General features: G+C 38.7%; 1 protein-coding gene across 2 annotated transcripts in view; it reads right to left on the bottom strand.

Annotated features, from left to right (window-relative positions):
• Positions 1-19,195, bottom strand: part of HSD17B4 (hydroxysteroid 17-beta dehydrogenase 4) — a 106,837-nt gene that overhangs the window by 3,096 nt on the left and 84,546 nt on the right. For both annotated transcript variants that reach the window (XM_032799676.2, XM_075067170.1), the window contains 3 exons: positions 17,925-18,011; positions 14,359-14,448; positions 10,188-10,326 (listed from right to left, as the gene is read on the bottom strand). In XM_032799676.2, coding sequence (XP_032655567.1) covers positions 10,188-10,326; positions 14,359-14,448; positions 17,925-18,011 — 316 coding nt within the window. The remainder of the gene's footprint in view (positions 1-10,187; positions 10,327-14,358; positions 14,449-17,924; positions 18,012-19,195) is intronic.

The raw sequence follows: 19,195 nt of genomic DNA, 5'->3' as shown, positions 1-19,195 counted from the left end.
CCCAAGAGACCCCACTGGAAACACACACACACACACACTGAATGATGATTTCCTGCTTCCATTTTGAGATATCAGTTAGCCAGGTTTTAATCCATTTAATTTTTAATAAAAATGATTAATTACTATTACATGCCTATGTCTAACTTGTGTTACCAGCCTTTTGGGAAATCTGTTTTTTTAAAACCAAACAGAATATGAAGGAAACTCAAATGACATGCCCTTCTGGTAAAAAATACCTTACAATGAAAAATTGTGTTAGATATGTGCTAAACTTGGTATTAGAAACACTCAGGAGTAAGACTAGCAATGAATTTTAAACTGCACTTTGTTAAAAAAATTATTAGTTTTTGCAATTTTTGGAAGCTGGGGAAAGGATAAGAGGGGCACTTGAAAGATACATTTCCTGATAAATACGTATCTGGATTACCAGATACGTATTACCAGATCTGGATTACAAAGCGGAGTCATTTTATTCTGATGAATTAATAAAAAACTAATCATAAAACCTCCATAATTATGCTATTCTTCTCTAATAACCACTGTTACCTGCCATGATAAACAAAGATCTACCAAGCATGAGTTGATAGGTTTGAGGCAAATAAATTATTCTGCCTGATTAATCAGTGTTTTCCTACTGTGGGCATTGAGATTTTTTGATCTTCAGCAGGTAACAGTCTAATTTCATAGTTTGACAAAGCTTTTCAGATTTCTGCAGAATTCTGCGATCTTCACTTGGTTAAATGTCTGAGCCATCAGATTGTTTGTTTAATATTCAGATAGCAAATGACATACAGCTGTTCTCATAAAACTCTACAGTTTGGATGAGTTTAGCAACTGTGGCCCAGAAAGATTAAATGTGATGTACACAATACAATAAATCCTATTATTGATTAGTCACTACTCTTTTCTAGAACTTTTTCTTCTGGCCAGAACCCATCCACCCAAAAGATGTGCATGATCATGATCTCACTGTCAAGTACATGTGCAGTACAGTTAGTACTGGAAATCCTTATTACAATTTTGAAAGGGAAATAATCTTTAGCAAGGGAAGAGATTAAACTGCTCCATGCCAAGAAAGCAAAACACATCTGTTTAAGGAGGAGCAGGTGGGCAAACTTTGCTAATCTCATGTTGGAAAAAACAAAACCACAGTTTTCAGAGTTTCCAATTCAAGTCTCAAGTTTCTGTTCAATGTGCTTCAAAAAAAATTTAGATTCAATTTTTTTAATACATGGTTTTTAAGGAAAAGGAATTGCCGATAGTTTAAAAAAGCTTCATATTAATTTTCTTACACAACAATTGCAAAAAGGAAATGTAAACAACAACAAAGGCAATATCCACACAACATTTTTTTAAGGTTTTGCAAGGTACTGTATATTACAACTGCAGCAACTCGTATTTTTGTAATAAAGTTCTACATATTTTTAGCATGTGGGCTTGTGACCCTTTCATTAAAGACAGCATTATTAAAATCTGTTTGCAAATTTTGATCACTTTACAGAGTGTTTTCCTTGATTTAAAGAGTATATTAAACTTTGCAAAATCCCTCTCCTCCTGTTACAGAAAGCCAGAAATTCCTCAAAGTGTCTGTAGTTTGAGAGGCCTACTTCCCCAAACAAAATGCCCTGCCAAAATAATCTACTAGAAGACACAAAGGTCAGGTACTATTTTGCTTGGTTAGAAGATTATGACGACAGGATGTGCTTCGTCAATTCATTTTCACAGTTTGCAAATTCCCATCCAATCCCCTTGCACCCCCAGCAGTGTAAAAATAAAATAATTGTCAAGTTGAAGTTTGACATTTTTAATTACAGAGTCCCAGCAGTTTCACTCTTGTGAAGACTTTGACAGTTTTCATTACTGACCTGATGTTAACCCTCTACTAAGTTCCTGGAAACTGCCTCCTGAATAAACCAGATCATGTGTAGCCTCCCCCCAAAGGAGAGCTGCTTTAAAAGTTTGGGGCAAATCCAACAGACTGTGTTTGAGGGATGATAATATTTTTAGAAAGTGATGATTTTTTCATTTTTTGGAAACTGTTCTAACATCTGTATGTCCACTTATAACTACAAGCAAAATAAAATATCAAGTTTGTCATTTACATTAATGCTGAGTGGGAAATGGGCACATGGGACAATTACTAGCCACTTGGAACATACAATTTAGTTATCCATGCATGTTATGACTTAAGAAACAAATCTGGTGAATATCACCAATTCTGCAGAGTAAAAAACAGGGGAGGGGGGAAGGCTCATGCATCACAAATGGAAAAAATCAGAGACTCCTTGATTAAACATCAAGATAAAACTTATTTCCCTGTATGTCTCCAAACAGTAGGGAACAACTAAAAAGAGGAGTACTAGTATCCGCAGTAAATCTTAGGCAGCTGGGTGTAATTTGCTTCAAATTAGATGAGCAGAGTGGTCAGATTTTGTTGCCTTGGGTCAACCCTTCTCAATCGTTTGTAGACCTGCAGACAGTGGTCAGATACACTTAGATCTAATATGAAAATAATAGGCCAGGTTAAAATCAAGTTTCATCACCATGTTACAAATATATCTGATTAACAAAAAGATTGTTTATTTTTTCATTTTCATTATTTGTTCTATTTGTTTGCTTTTTGCATTTAACTCAATTTGGATAACAAAACTAGAGAGAAACTAAGCTAGGCTAGCTTCACTTTTTCTCTGTCTATCTATGTCAATTTTACCTTTGGGTTTTTCATGAACTAGCAAAAATGCTGCAATCTTTTGGTTACAAATGCAGCAAGGGAATGTTTCTTAAAATACTATTACCATTAGAATACAAGTGTAAGAAACATTAACATTGTTTTGTGGGGCCGCAGAAGCTTCCCTCACATCTCTTTGGATCTTGGTTTCAAACACTGCAAAAGCCTTTTTGATCCACAACCTCTGCTGAAAAATTATAAGCACCATAAGGAAGCCAACTACTGACTGCATAGGCTGTGTAGGTGGAACATACAAAATTCCAGTGAGCCAGGAAATGTGGATTTCACAGGTGTTACAAGCTCCTCAGGTTATGCTGACAAAGCTTAATTTTCATGCATTCTTGAATATGGTTCTGCTCATGCCCCAGAGAAGTTAAGGAAATTATGAACACTACCAAAATAGCAAAACTAATGGAGTTTGTAAGACACGAGGCTTCTTTCTCTGAAGTCTCAAACTTGGGAAAAAAAGATATGACAACTAAAAATTCTTAACTTTCTAATGTTGTTCTTTACCTTCTCAATTAAATTATGAAGGGCCAGCTTATTTGTCAATAGATTTTTTCTGAACAGATCCAAGTCTTCTGCTGAGACTGGAAGTTACTTTGACAAAAAAGAGAGAAGTTATTCTATGTCTTGAATAACCCATGTTTGTGTGTGTGTTTTAGTATGATCTTATTTTGAAAAGAAAAAAATAAACAACTTCCATGGCCTGAATTTAAGACCATCTATTCCACACAGCTTTGGAATTTATAGTCTACATGCTGAATTAAAATAATGAAGTTGTAAAGGTTATTGCTAGTTAAATAGACTGGTGCGACTAACATTGGAGTTGCCACTGAGAATTCCTGCTGCAATAAGAAATACTAGTGTCCACATGCTCCATCCACTTAATGAGTGATGCCCAAACAGAAACCTTGCCCTGATGTGTAGTGATAAAATGCACAAATCATTAAAATACAGAAATAAAAATAAAATAAAATAAAATAAAATAAATTGGTGCTTATAAGTTTAAGGAAGAATAAAATTATTGGCTGTGTCAGAACAGAATTTCAGATGATTCCTCCCAATGATTTCTTTCATTTTCCCCGACACTAGGCTCAAAGACATTAGCTGGAGATGCTGGAGCCATAGTATCACCCAAGACAGCAATAAGCTGCAGGGCCCAGATTGTTTCTTGCACTGTCATCTGCTGCAGATTGCACAACAGCACAAAGCAATGCAAAAGTGACAAGTCGAAAGATTAAAAGACAAGGCAGCACAACTGAGCAACAAATTTAATAATGGAAGGAAGCCCAGCAGGTAGGCCAGGAGAATAGTAAACACTGTCAGTAAAGGCCCGGGAGACTTAATTTGATTGTGGGCTTTGGCAACAGAAGCCTGAAGAAAAGCTAATGAAACAACCAGGACCCCAACATCATCGATGTAAACTAAAGGCTTGTGACAAAGATGAGACTATTTCTGTTGTCTCAGTGAAAATATGTCAACAATTTTAAAAGTAATTGAGACAAAAAGTATGAAATATTAATTCATAAGAACTAACTTCTAAATCAAGGTATTTCCCTGACAATTTCCTATCTCCTCATTTCATAGCCAAGTTACTGTAGCCACCTTTTAAAAAGGCAATTATAGAACGATGCTAAAGGGGAGGCAAGGGGGATTCTTACCAACTTATATTAAATTAGCACATTATAATTGCAAAAGCTTAACATTAGTTAAATGCAGCAGGTCGTCATTAAATATTTATTGTGAAAAACACTGGGCCAAATTCAGACCTAAGGTAGTGTGCAAATGCACTGACTTCAATGGTCTTGTGCACTTTTATAGGAAGTCTGAATTTGGTCAACAGTATTGAGATACAACACTTAAATCAAGTTACGCCAAGGGCATTGGGATAGAAGTTGAACATTATGCTCTTCATTACATACAAAAAAAAACCTCTGTTACAAGAATATTAGGTTGTAGGAAATGCCAGAATTAAGATTACTTATGCAACTATACTTTGGCCTCTTTGCTCATATGTATTGTAACAGTCTTGCCTGTCATCATATAAGGAATGCCACAAACAGGAACAGAACCAAGCTTTCCTGGCTCCCAGTCCTGTTCTTAATCATGAGAACATTCTCTCTCTCTCTTTAAAAAAAAAAAAAGGAAAGACAACAACCAACTCTCTGCCTGCTTCACTTTCACTTTGTGAAATGAATTAGGCAAGGATCCTGTAGAACAACTGGCGTATGATAATGTACTTGCAGACTATATCATAATGAATATGAACAAGCAGGCAGAAGGTGACATGGGCTATGTAACTTTTGAGCACTTGACTTTGTTACCTTGAGCCTCTTAATTTTTAAGAAAGGTAATATACCATAAAAAAAATACCTCAACAAAGAAACCCCACCAGGCATACCCATACTGCCCGGGTCATCAATTTTAAATATTGTATTATGAACAAAAAGGATGACCTCCAGAGGTTCCTTCCAACCCTGACATGTTTCTATGATCCTGACAATGGTACTGATCCATCACTAGATGGAAATGGTAACATGATCAATAATGATGCAAAAAAGGCAGAAGCATTCAATAAATATTTCTGCTTTGTATTTTGGGGAAAAACAGATGATATAGTCTCATCGTATGGTGACAACACACTTTCCATTCCACTAGTATCCCTGGAGGGTGTTAAACAGAAGCTACTAAAACTAGACATTTTTAAGTCAGCAGGATGTATGTAAGAGTTTTAAAAGAACTGGGTGAGGAGTTTGCTGGACCATTAATGTTGATTATTGATAACTCTTGGAACACTGGGGAAGTTCCAGACGACTGGAAGAAACCTAATGTTATGCCAATTTCTAAAAACGGTAAACAGGATGATCCGGGTAATTATATGTCTATCAGCCTGACATTAATCCTGGGCAACATAATGCACCAGCTGATAAGGGACTCAATTAACAAAAAATTAGAGAAGGATAATGCAATTAATGCAAATCAGCATGAGTTTATGGAAAACAGATCCTGTCAAACTCACTTGAGATCTTATTTTATGCAGATTATAAATTTGGCCAATAAAGTGTTGATGTAATATATTCAGATTTCTGTAAAGCATTTGACTTGGTGCCACACAACATTTTGGTTAAACTAGAACAAAATAAAATTAACATGGTACACATTAAATGGATTAAAAACTCCCTTGCTGATAGATCTTGTTCAGCCCTCTCAGTTACTCCCTTTTGGGGAATGGTACTTCTCATCCTCCAAAAAATAGAGGCAACATAAAATCTATGAAGTACACAGAACTATTAATACCAATAATGGAGGAAGTGGGATTAGAATTAATGCTCTCCTGGTTCCCAGGCCAACATTCCTTTTCCTAGCCCAAAAGGATAGTAGCAGCTGCTGCTCCTGCAGTGCCTGTTGCTCTCTGGAGTTCACAACCTGTGGATCTTGGAAGCACGTTTAGCACAGATTAAAATTTCAGAGATTTTAGCAACAAACCCCTAACAGGCTCTACTAAGAACGTCTAAATAGCAATTTTTAGAGACCTACTACTCAGTCAAAATTGAGTGGATTTTCATGGGGTTAGCAAAAGGCACATCTTGACTTCAGAATTAGCTCCTTGCCAAATGTTAAGTTCCTGTTGCAACCCATGGAAGCACTAGTGCTCTTCAAAGAAGTGGTTAGAAAATGTTAACATTATCAAAATGACTGATTTTCTTTATCCTTCTCAGAAGCAGCTGAACTGTTTGCACTGAAATTATTAAAAAATAAAAGTCAATGTGAGGCACAGATCATGCATGGAAAGTTTCAGCTCAAATGGTCGAGGGGGTTTATAATGGAAAATTGCCAGCAAACTATATTTTATGCATTTACCTCAGTTCTGCCTACAATGAGTCCTGGTATTTGTGGGGTAACAAATACTGAAAAAAACCGGAGTCCCTCACACATAGGCCAGGCTGTTTTGATATCACTGTTTCTACAGCCTGATCCAAACCTCTAACTGAAGTTAGAGACAGTCTTTACATTGACTTCAGTGGTCAGCACCAGGAAGTAAGTGAAAATTAAAAACAGCAGCAAAACCTGCTAAAACATTTTCAAACCCTAAAGAAATGGCCAGATTCTGTCTGGTGGCTGGGATCACTTGGTGCAGAAGAGGTGGAGGTGATCGTTAAAGGACCAGTTATGTTCCCTTGTTAGTAAGGGGTATTTCCAACAGAGGATACAAGAACAAATTACATCCTCTCCCCACTGACCAGGGATGAGCAGAGAGAACATGGCCAGACCAAAATTCTTCTTGAAATGAGGGAAAAGGTTCAGATTGGGTCTTAATTTATACAAAGCAGTGCCCCTCTTTCTGGATAGCCTATTCGTGATATCATACATTGGCATTTCACACACATCAATCAGGGTGAGTTCCTCCAACACAACAGGCTGGTATGGGAGGTAAAGCCCTTGGTTAAAAAGAGGTCTTCAGCTGTTTCTAGTCCTACTACTGCCTGCCTTCAATGTGCGTTTGTGAGAGAGCAGGGTTGGAAAGGCCACTCGCCACAAGAACACAAAGCATGTGGTTCAGAAATTAAAAAGGGATTATAATAAACTGGTGACTTTGAATAAACTTTAAAATCATCTTCTGTCTGAGTAAGAAGGCAAAGGCCGCTTAATTTTTCAGCTAGGGTAATAACAGTGAAGAAAAACTCTAACTGTGATGGTTAACATTCTATCACTCAGCTGTACTAATTTAGCCTCAGTTTCTTATGCTCCTAGTGTCCTCTGTAGTAAGACCATACATTACAGATGCCACATACTCAATGCAGCCAAGACCTCTATTCTTCTTAGCACATGCGCTATGTGCCTCAGGTGGCATGTGACCAGGATTCATCACTGAAGGTCCACTGGTTGGATCATTAGCTTCCCCAACCCAGGCCAGGTACTGACAGGTGAATGCTACCCAGGAGCCCTAACACATGGCATGATACAGAGGCTTCCACGTCAGTGATATGCTGTTTGACACTGGCATTTTTAATAGGTATCCTTAAAGTATGAGTGTCAATACAGTAAAGCAGGGCTTTTAAATCTTACATTGCTATTCTGAACACATCCATGATTTGATTAACTTGAATTAATATAAGAGTGCAAAAGTAGGAAATTGTTGGAGATTGGAGGAGTGATCAAGAGTGACAAATACAGAATCATTAAAATGTAGCACTGGAAGGGACCTCAATAGATCATCTAGTCTGGTCCCCTGCACTGAGGCAGAGCTAAGTATTATCTAGACAATCCTTGACAGGTGTTTGTCTAACCTGTTCTTTAAAACCTCCAGTGACAGAGATTCTACATCCTCCCTAGGCAATTTGTTCCAGTGCTTAACCACCCTTACAGTTAGGAAATTTTTCCTAATGTCTAACCTAAATCTCCTTTGCTGAATTTAAGCCAACAACTTCTTATACTGTCCTCAGTGGATAAGAAATACAATTTATCATCTTCCTTTTTATAGGAACCTTTTACATACTTGAAGACTTATTTCCCCTGTCAGTCTTCTCTTTTCCAGAGTAAACATACACAGTTTTTCCAATCTTTCCTCATAGGTCATTTAATCATTTTTTTTACTCTCCTCTGGACTTTCTCCAATTTGTCCCTGAAGTGTGGTGCCCAGAACTTTTACCTGAGGCCTTATCAGTCCTGAGCAGGTTGATTCATATTCAGTTTGTGATTCACTATAATTCCAAAATCCTTCTCTGAAATTCTCCTTCCTAGGCAGTCACTTCCCATTTTGCATTTGTGCATTTGATTATTCCTTTCTAGTGTAGTACTTGGCATTTGTCCTTATTAAATTGCATCCTATTTATTTCAGATCATTTCTCCAATTTGATTGTCTGTAGGCAGGAGGTCCTCAACAGAATGTTGTAAAATCTGCCTTCCTCCTATTTTGATTTAAAGAAAGATATTTGGCTTCAGGAGAACTTAATCTAATCTATTTAGGTCAGTAGAACCCCACTTATCCGAGCCTCCGTTCATTTGGCTCTCCATATTAACTGAATCAAGGCTGATAGCCTGAGCCCCATTGATGGGCTGAAGCTCTTTGTCCATTCTCTAGATTATCTGATCTTGGCCTGGTCCCAATTAGATTTGATAAATGGTGTTCCACTGTATTTTTAATGCATTTATCACCACTGTTATCTCAGTGCATCTTCTACAAGGACAGCTCACTATGCCAGAAAGGTAAAATACAGCTGCCAAGCCACACTGGTTCAATATTCCGCATGATGTCCTGCCCATTAGCAGTAGCCTTGTTAGTCAGAATCTCAATTGTGAGGAACTGGGAAGAGGGAAAGGGAAATTACAGAAGCGACTACATCTTTCTCCCTGTAAATCAGAGAGAAGGAACAGTTTCTTAAATAATGTAGAGGAAGAGCTGATTTATTGAGGGCTCTTAAAGCCTCCCAGAATTACTGTTGGATAAAAATGGTGATGTGATCAAAATGCAGCCCAATGACCAAACATAACCCATAAAGCTCCACCAGCCTCCCTCAACTTGAGGAGATATAGCACATAGAGACTACAATTCCCACTGTGCAAGCTTTCATCTTGCTCCAAGTGCCCAGGCCAATTAAGATGAAGCATTACAAGCTGAGGATTGTAAACTCAGAGTTGCACATCCACATAAAATGAGGGAGACTACAATCTACTTAATTTTACGAAAATGATGTGCAACTGTGAGGCTTTTGGTAAACTGCCAGTGTGGCCTTGGGACAAAATTTTGTATCCCTCTAGCAGACCATTCCAGACAAGGAGGCAAAATAAACAGTAATTCCACAGATTTCTGATATTCATTCATCTAAATAAGAAAAAGATTTTACGTTTTACAGAAATATATATCCTTGAAAAACGGATCAGAGAGAGAGAGAGACTTCAAAACAAAACTTAAAAAAAGTAAGAAATGTATTTTAAAACCCTACAGAAACACAGATTTTCCTTATTTAACTACCTAAATTAAAGATCTCAAGGCACAAAGTTGTTGCAATTAAATGCTTTGGCTTCCATACAATCTAGACATTTTCTTGAGAAGAGGTAATAATGCGTAAGCCTTTAGCAAACTTTGATCTGACAGATTCTGAATACGAAAGACTTGATTAAAGTAGTACATTGTTCTAAAGAAAATACATGAGTGGAAACATCTTATGAACAAATTTTTAGAGGACAACTTGTCTGTGCCTACGCCCAAATAGGCAAGGTATATAGCTAAGTTTTTAGAAAAGTTATTAACTACTATTATGGAACATTATCCCACCCATTTGCAAAAACTGTCACTTGTGCAATACACATTCAAATGTTCAAGCCCTAATGAGCACTCCCATCTATTACTTCTGCTTACCTTTAAAATAGCAGGTCTTAATTGGTGGGAGTATAACTCACCTCACTTCATTAAAAAATGCATCAGGGCATTATATAAAAAAAGCCTATGACTTACTCCACTGTGCTGCTGTCTCTCCATCTTTAGTGATGTCCCACTGGAATACGGCATTTACTTTCTTTACCAGCTGATTTCCAACCTCTTTGATGCGGCGCCGAATTTCTTCAAACACAAGGTTACTCTGCAGCCCGGAAGCCTATAAAATAAAGTACATACAATTTTAAATGGAAAGCTACATTAAAAGGTAATAAAAGTATAACTATTGTTCAAACACAGCACCCAGAGGAATCTATTCTGAAAAGTGATTAAATACAGTAACTCCTCACTTAACGTCCTCCCGGTTAATGTCGTTTTGCTATTAGGTTACTGACCTACTAGAGAACATACTCCTTTAAAGTCCTGCAGCGTTCCCTCATAACTAGGGCCCTGCGCAGACACACAAATGTGTATCCACATCCCATGCATTATCTGCAAAAATTATCTGCAGATATCCGCAGATTTGCAGGGCTCTAAACTGGGGGCCAGGCTGAGGTTCTGAGGCACCCCTCACTGGAGCCCGGCTGGGGAGAGCTGCGTGCACAGTCGCCGACCCTCCACCTCCCCTCAGCAAGGCGGGAAGCCTGCTGGGCGGGGACACAGCGGGGGGCTGCTCTCAGCCGCCACCACCCCCGGCACCGCAGGCAAGTGGAGGGTCTGCTGCAGCCCCCCACGGCTCCCTGGCTGGGTTCCATGCTGGCCTGGCCAAGGAGACGGGAGAGACCTGTGGAGCTGCCCAGGGGTTGCTCGGGCCCCATGCCCAGAGACTTGTGGAGCTGCCCAGGGGATGCTTGGGCCCCATGCCCAGGGCAGGTGGAGGATCCACCGCAGCTCCCCATAGCTGCCTGCTCCGCTCTTACCATGGCCAGGCTGAGGCTCCAAATTGCTCACCTCCCAGCCAGAGCCAGACTGGGGAAAGCCGCATTGGCAGCTGTGGGGAGCCACGGCAGACCCTCCACTTGCCCTAGGCAGGGGGTGTGAGCAGCCCCTGTTCCTGCTCCCCCAACCCAAGGCACATGAAGAGACCCAGGCTCCCTGCAGCTGCCAGCAAGGCTCTCCCAGGTCCAGCTCCGGTCAGGGACTTGGGGGCGGGGGCGGGGGAGGTAGCTCAGAACTGCTTCTTGGTCACAATAAGAGCGAGGCAGGCAGCTGTGGGGAGCCATGGCAGACCTTCCACCTGCCCTGGGCATGGGACCCAAGCAGCCCCCTGCCAAGTGTCCCTGCACCTGCTTGGCACAGGAGCTTGCCCGCACCCCGGCTGGAATTTCGGGTGGGTGGAACAGGGCAAATCCCCATGCCCTGACCCCGCTCCCCAGCATAAGCCAGGGCAGAACAGGGCACGCCCCCACGCCTCCACCTCGCTCCCTGGATGAAATTCCCAGTGGGTGGAGTGGGGCAAGCCCCCGTGCCCTGACCCCGCTATGCCTCTGCCTCAACCAAGCTTCACAATCATCATTGGTGAATAAAGTATTAAATTATTTTTTTAAATTATTTAAAAAAAACTTTTACCGTATATGTATATAATGTATTTTGTCTGGTGAAAAAAATTTCCCTGGAACCTAACCCCCCTAATTTACATTAATTCTTATGAGGAAATTGGATTCGCTTAACATCATTTTGCTTAAAGTTGCATTTTTCAAGAACATAACTAGAACATTAAGTGAGGAGTTATTGTATAATAGGGATGTCTCCCTCCACACACAATAATCACATCCAGCATGTCTACATTAGACAGTAAATTCTACCTGAAAAAAAAAAAAAAAACCCTGTGGAATCGTTCCTGAGAACTATTTCACAAGTTACCTTTATAATTCTTGTGATTTATCTTCATAATTTAAATAATCCTGAGGGGAAAGCATATTTTAAAGCCTTATAAATTACCTTTTAATTTATCTGAAGTGTAATCATGGCTTCCACCCCACAAGGCATTGTATACACGACTTATAAAATAAGGGAGCATCTAAAAAAATGGGGTGCCTTTATTTTCAACATATTAACTTTCAAAAAATAGACTGATTTATAAAGTTTTAGTGTATTCATTTTGCCTTGGACAGTCAAAGATATAGCATATACAGAGTGTTTTTGGTGTTAAATTTACCATTAGTCAAAGTGTAAGCTATTATGTAACTAAACTTAAATATTTACATTTTGCATCCGGTTAGTCTTTCGTAAGCCTTTGACACTTTTTAAAAGATACATGGTTTAAAGGATAAGTTTTTACATTTTACGAAGCTGCTCCAATATTAACATTTTTATCTACCACATTTCATCCTACAGTCCAGTTATCAGACTAAGGCAGAGTTAAAGGTGCCATGATATCTTTTATTCACCTTACAGTACGTAGGTGTATACAGCACACAGGATATTATAAGTGTTGCAATGAGCATTACCTAACATTAAGATTGCCTGACCCATTCCATTATAACACATCATTTTCAATTGTTTATAACTTTTTCAAACTTCAACCGTTCAGGCTGAAGTTTTCCATGATGGCTGTCTGCCTCAGGCTGAAATATTTTGGAAAATCTGAGCAAAAATGCTTTAGCCATTTCTCAGAACAAGGTCAGAGAAATGTAAGCTGTTTTGCCTATGTTAAAAAATTCTTACAACCACTTCACTGAGAAGCTCTAGCACCTCCACACTCTGGAGCAGGAACTAGAAATTTGTCACAGGTATCCCTCTGGTCTAAGAGCTGTGCCTTTTGTCATTTTCTTGAAAATTTGTCAAAATGTAGTCAAGTTACAAGCCTCTGAAACCCAGTTTGCAGACACTGCTTAGAGACATGTTAGAGTTTGACAGCTAAATTCTCTGAACATTCCATCTGTACTGGGTATGACCTAGCCCTGGAATGCAGGGAATATGCAGGATTTTCCCTGCAATTGCTCCCCATAACAATGGGGGTGCCACTGTAGCACTGGGCACCAGAACTGAGAGCAGGGAGGTGGCACAGGCAAGCTTAATTCTGGCATTTCCTAACCTTTGAGTGCTTGGTTTTGTAGCCTTAATATTCTTTTCATGTCATTCTTGTAAATAGTATAGAATATATGCTATTATGGAACTTTAGCAATGCTTTGGCATGAAATACAAGGTAGAATGTCATTGCTACGAACTTCAAATTCTAAGCCTAACATAGTTTATTGTACTTGTTTATACACTTTAGGCATTATTAGATAGGCATTATTGTCTGATAAAAGACAAATCTGATAAGGCGTAGAAATACTGTACTTTTAAGAGACAACTATACAAAAAAAAACAAAAAACACTTACCAACCTTAAAGAAAAACTAAGATGGTCTACAATGGGTTACATCCCAAAAGGATTTTTGCTGACAGTATACAATTGCCAAAGGTATGCGCATTGCCAATGTGGACTGGAATAGGGGTGATGTCGTATGATTAGATGTAAATGTGAGGCAAACAAATGGAAACAAACCATTTAGCCACAGTAGTGCTGAATACAATCTGGATGAATCTGGGAACAGAACCACGGGAACCACTATGGGGAACAAGACTGTCTATTGCCTGGCTTATCATCATGCCATCAAAGAAATCTAAAACAGGAAGGATGAGACGCTCCAATACGCCACATGACTGAAAGGCTGATAAGATGTAAGGAGAAAGTTTTCTAGGAACCCGTCTTACATATTATATAATTCCATTTCCGTAGTATCTGAGCACCTCACAATCTTTTAATGAATTTGTCCTCAGAACCCCACTATGAGGCAGTGAAGTATTATTCCCAGGTCTTCAGAGGCCCTGACAAACACCCCAACTCTCCCATTCACAGTCTAGTCTGTGCCCCATCCTGACGATTATATCATCTAGGTACATCAAAGCATATGCCTATACACACACACACCAGGAGCTATATTGTGAACCCCTTACTCACCTTGGCGAGAGTTATTCACTTGAGTAGCCTCCAACCCTTTTCTACAAAATGAACATTTCTCACTCCTTTTTATTTGCATTCTTTTTAATTTGTCCCTGCCTCCTTTCTTCTCCTCTATTGTGTATCTTGACTTTAAACTCTTTCTCAGTCTGTCTGTCCATTTTCCCTTCAATCTATAAAAAGATACTTATTTCTAAATGTACACACTATTTTTTCTCCAAAGTCTAGTATTTCGTACATTCTTTCAAAAATAAAACATAAGTACGCTTCTTCACAAGTTGATCCAAGTGTCTTTTTCCCCTACCTTAATGGGCTCTTTAGCTGAAGGTTTATTGAGGATTGATGTCAGATCTACATATGCTCCTGCAATGGCAACTTCTCCAGTTTCTTTGACCTGTTAAAACAAAATTCATATTCTGAGTGGAACATGCCAAGTAAAGGAAGAAGAGTTATACTGACCAAAACAGCTACATTTTAAAGTGACCAAGCACTCTCTCTCGTGTCTTACATCACAGATTAAAAAACAAAACTTAAAAAGCTCCAGCAAAGAAAAAACACAAAGGAAAATAATGTTTGAAGTAAATTTGAAAGTATTGCTTTTACAAACCGTCCTAAAAAAGAACAATTGTTTGTTTTGATGCACAAAGAAAGCCCAAATATTATTATGATGATGTTTTTCTATTAAAACTACCACCACAGATTTTCTGGATAAGGCCATAACAGCAGGACACAAATAAAATAGCTTTTACATAACGCTTTTCTTCAGTAGATCTGAGTGCTTTAAAAAGGTTAGTATTATCTCCGTTTTACAAACTGAGGCACAGCGGTGATGTGACTTCCCCAGGTTCAATGAACAGGCCAATGGCAGAGCTGGGAATGGAACCCAGACGTTTCTTTTGAGTGCCGGTCCAGTGCTCTATCCACCAAAGAGCACTACATCTTCAATTGTCAGTTCAAATTATTTCAAGGACATAGCTTCAATGCTGGGATGTCTACCTACAAATAGACTATTTGTTCAAATGAGTACTAAGAGCATGCTACTACAGTATTTAACAAGCATGGCTAGAGCAATTTAATTATATTTCTTTTCTAAGGAATTTTTAAGCTTTACTTTTTTGGATAAGGAAAAATATTTCCCCTTGGCCTAAAAAGACACCAACTTAACCATCAACTTAAAAATCATGCTTTTATTTGAAAATGTACTTCTATTGTTACAAACGACAGTTAAGGTTACTTGTTTACATAAATAATAAGTTCACAGCAAGCTGGGACATGAATCTACCCTGCACTAGCCTACCACTGACTACCTGTCTCTGTGGACACCACTGATGCACATTAACACTTTATTGATGCACTTTGATTTAGTCCTGTTTCAAAGAAGACTAGATCAAAGCGCATTAACAAATTCTTAACACATGTCAGCAGGGTCCACAGGGACAGGCTAGTTTCACATCGCAGCTTACCGTTAACCAAATGTTTGTGTAAACAAGCCCTGAAATAGTTCAAAGAGAAATCATCTTGCTCTATTTTTCTGTTTATTTACTTTATGCACATATGCTTTTGACAGCATTGTGTGTGCAGTCAGTTTCACAACCTTTGTGGGTCTTTAAGGCAGCAACAGAGAAGAATTAAAATATTTTAAGAGACAGGAAAATGGATTCTTTGCTGTGAAGTGACAAAAATGACAGAACTCATTTTTTCTAAGAATTGGATTTCAACTTGACATTGCCTCTTTAAAAAGAGACTATAGATTCATTTAAATAGTATTTGTTAAAAAATGCTGTGAACAAGCCTGTTGTTGTTGAATAACTGCAGAATCTTACTGACAAGATTCCATCCTTCCCTCATTTTGTTGTTTCCTTCACTGCATTCTGTGTGAAAGCATAAGCTCCTTGGGGCAGGGACTATATGTAATTTATACTGTCAGGTACCTAAGCTACCTCTTGCTATAAAATAGCATAGATAAGGGAAACTAAGCAGAGATCACAAATATCCAAACAGAGGCTTCCAATTGGCCTAGTAATCACATATCCTGACCTGGAACCTTTCCACACAGTTGACTTAATAAATCCAATATTAAGTAACTGATGGTTAAGGTTAAGATTTTGTCAGTTATTTTTAGAAAAAATCATGGACAGGTCACAGAAATTCGCAGGATCCCAGGACCTGTCTGTGACTTACTAAAAATAACTGGGGGGCAGCTGCAGCCTTGGTGGAAGCCAAGCGGGTATGGGGGCTCACCCAGTCCTGGCTCCAGCCCCAGGTGTGAGGTAGGTGAGCATAGCTCCCCTGGCTCCAGACATGCCACGGGAGGAGGGGCAGAGGAGCACGGTCCCAGCTGAAGCAGAAGAACACGGAGGTATGCTAAAGTCATGGAATCAGTGACTGCTGTGACCTCCGTGACTAAACTGTATCGTTACTGATGGTTCATAAAACCTATAATAGGATGGCCTATATACAATGTTTTAGAATACATTAATATTTGCATTGGTGCTTTGCTGAAGTTTAGGACTAATGTATAAGTATTCTTTGTTGAAACTTCTGAAAATAATTAAAGGTGAGGTAATGCAAGTCTGGGATGCCAACTGCTGCTTGTTCTTGAAAGTCTGTGAACTTAAATCCAGCAGTCTACATGTGTGTGAACAGAATGTATGCCTAGTTCCTTTTCCCTTCCCCAGGAGTTTTGTATCTCTTTGAGATAAGCTCATCTGCTGATCAGAACATAAGATACTTGGAAGGGTTAGTAGGGTCTTTTTCCCTAATACGTGCACAGTGGTGAGCACACCCTGGCCATCATGAACATTACAGTATTTTATTAAGGCATCCAAAGACTTCCAGCCTAAGCACCAAAAACCAAAAACTGTACTAAACAGCTTAGCCTTTTAAAATATATGAAATTAGAGAGAAACTACAAGAAACTACAAGAAACCACACACACACACACACTTGAGTTGATGAATTCGCTTAATATTACGGCACTGCTTCCCCTTGCAAGATGCTCAAGGGGTAAAGAAAGAAAAGCAAATCTACGCTGCCTGATAAGATGAGATGGAGAGGAGGGAGAAGGGAATTGACTCAGACACAACAGGTTTGATAAGAGAGATAAAAAGCTTTAAGATGTAAGCGGCAAGAATATCCAAGAAATCGGCAGTTTCATTTATTGTGTTGATGAAATCAGCCAAGGAAAAACTGTGAACCCAAAATGATTCATATCATGTCTAGGGGCTTGTCAATGCACATAGAGGTACCAGTTTAACTTATGGCATGATTTTAAACTGATTTAGTTAAACTAGTACACAAGATTGTGGGGATACTCTCATTTTGGTTTAAACTAGGTTTATTAAGGCTTAGTTTAAGTTAGCTGCGTGCAGCTCTTCTGGTAGAAAAGACCTTCAGTACAGATTTAAGCTAAACCATAGCAAGATAGCATCTACCCATAGGTTTGCACCAGTTCAGCTAAAGTGGTTCAGCTAAACAGGTAAAAATGTGCGCGTTGACAAGGCCTAAGATAGAGGCATTGAAGATAACCACTTGCAGTTTTCACATTTTTCCTTCATTAAATATATATAAACCTCAAAAGCTAGATTTACAAAAACAGTATAATGCACTTCATTTGGAATCTTAATGCTATAAAAATCCTGAAATTAATGAGTTCTTATAGACAATGTTATTTCCAGCAATAGCATATGCAATCTTGATGACAACAGAAAACTATTATTAAATGGAGAAATGAGGTGAAGTGATAAAGACTTCTTTTCTTCAGAGCTATGATTGAAGAACCATTTTGTTCCCGCAACAGAAAAAAAAAAAAAAAAAAATACTTTTAACATCCTTTGCTAAAGCCCACAGCCTGAGACTCACTCTTCTGACCTTGGTTTGAATGTGAATTCTGTTTCCCTCCTTCCACATCTCTGTCTGCAAAGTTTGTCCTGGAAAGACTGGTTTTACAAAACGGACCTGCAAAAGGAAGGGTTTGGATAGCCTTATTTATTTCTAAATAAAAACATTCAGCAGTAGTACTGATTTGCATGTAACCAAATATGCAGTCTAGAGCATAAAATCAATTGAAACAGAAAAAATAGTTCAGAAAACATGTAATTGTCAAAGCAGATTATCTAGTAATTAGGGCTGTCAAACGATTAAAAAATTAATTGAAATTAATCGTGCTGTTAAACAATACTATTATAAAAATATTTTTGGATATTTTCCACATTTTCAAATATATTGATTTCAAATTACAACACAGAACACAAAGTGTACGGCGCTCACTTTATATTTATTTTTATTAGAAATATTTGCATTGTAAAAATAAAAGAAATAGTGTTTTTCAATTCACTTAAGTACTGTAGCGCAATCTCTATCATGAAAGTTAAACTTATAAATGGAGAATTATGTACAAAAATAACTACATTCAAAAATAAAACAATGTAAGACTTTAGAGCCTACAAGCCCACTCAGTCCTACTTCTTGTTCAGCCAATTGCTCAAACAAATTTGTTTACATTTGCAGAAGATAATGCAGCCCACTTCTTGTTTACAATGTCACCTGACAGTGAGAACGTGTTCTCATGGCACTATTGTAGCTGGCATTGCAAGATATTTACGTGCCAGATGCACTGAAGATTCGTATGTCCCTTCATGCTTCAACCATCACTCCAGGGGACATGCGTCCATGCTGATGATGGATTCTGCTCAATAACAATCCAAAGCAGTGCAGACCAACAAATGTTCATCTTCATCATCTGAGTCAGATGCCACCAGCAGAAGCTGATTTTCTTTTTTGGTGGTTCGGATTCTGTAGTTTCTGCTTTGGAGTGTTGCTTTTTTAAGGACTTCTGAAAGCATGTTCCACACGCCATCCCTCTCAGATTTTGGAAGGCACTTTAGATTCTGAAATCTTGGGTTGAGTGCTGTAGCTATCTTCAGAAATCTCAAATTGGTACTGTCAAACAGATGGTTAAGGGTTAATGTCTCTTTTACCTGTAAAGGGTTAAGAAGCTCAGTGAACCTGGCTGACACCTGACCAGAGGACCAATAAGGGGAAAAGATACTTTCAAATCGTGGTGGAGGGAAGTCTTTATTTGTGCTTTTTGTGTTGTTCGTTGTTCGCTCTTGGGGCTAAGAGGGACCAGACGTACACCC

The sequence above is a fragment of the Chelonoidis abingdonii genome, chromosome 6 (assembly GCF_003597395.2).
Source record: "Chelonoidis abingdonii isolate Lonesome George chromosome 6, CheloAbing_2.0, whole genome shotgun sequence".
NCBI classification, from domain to species: Eukaryota; Metazoa; Chordata; order Testudines; family Testudinidae; genus Chelonoidis; species Chelonoidis abingdonii.
Note: the sequence above shows the minus strand (reverse complement) of the source record. Positions and strands in the feature narration are given on the sequence as shown.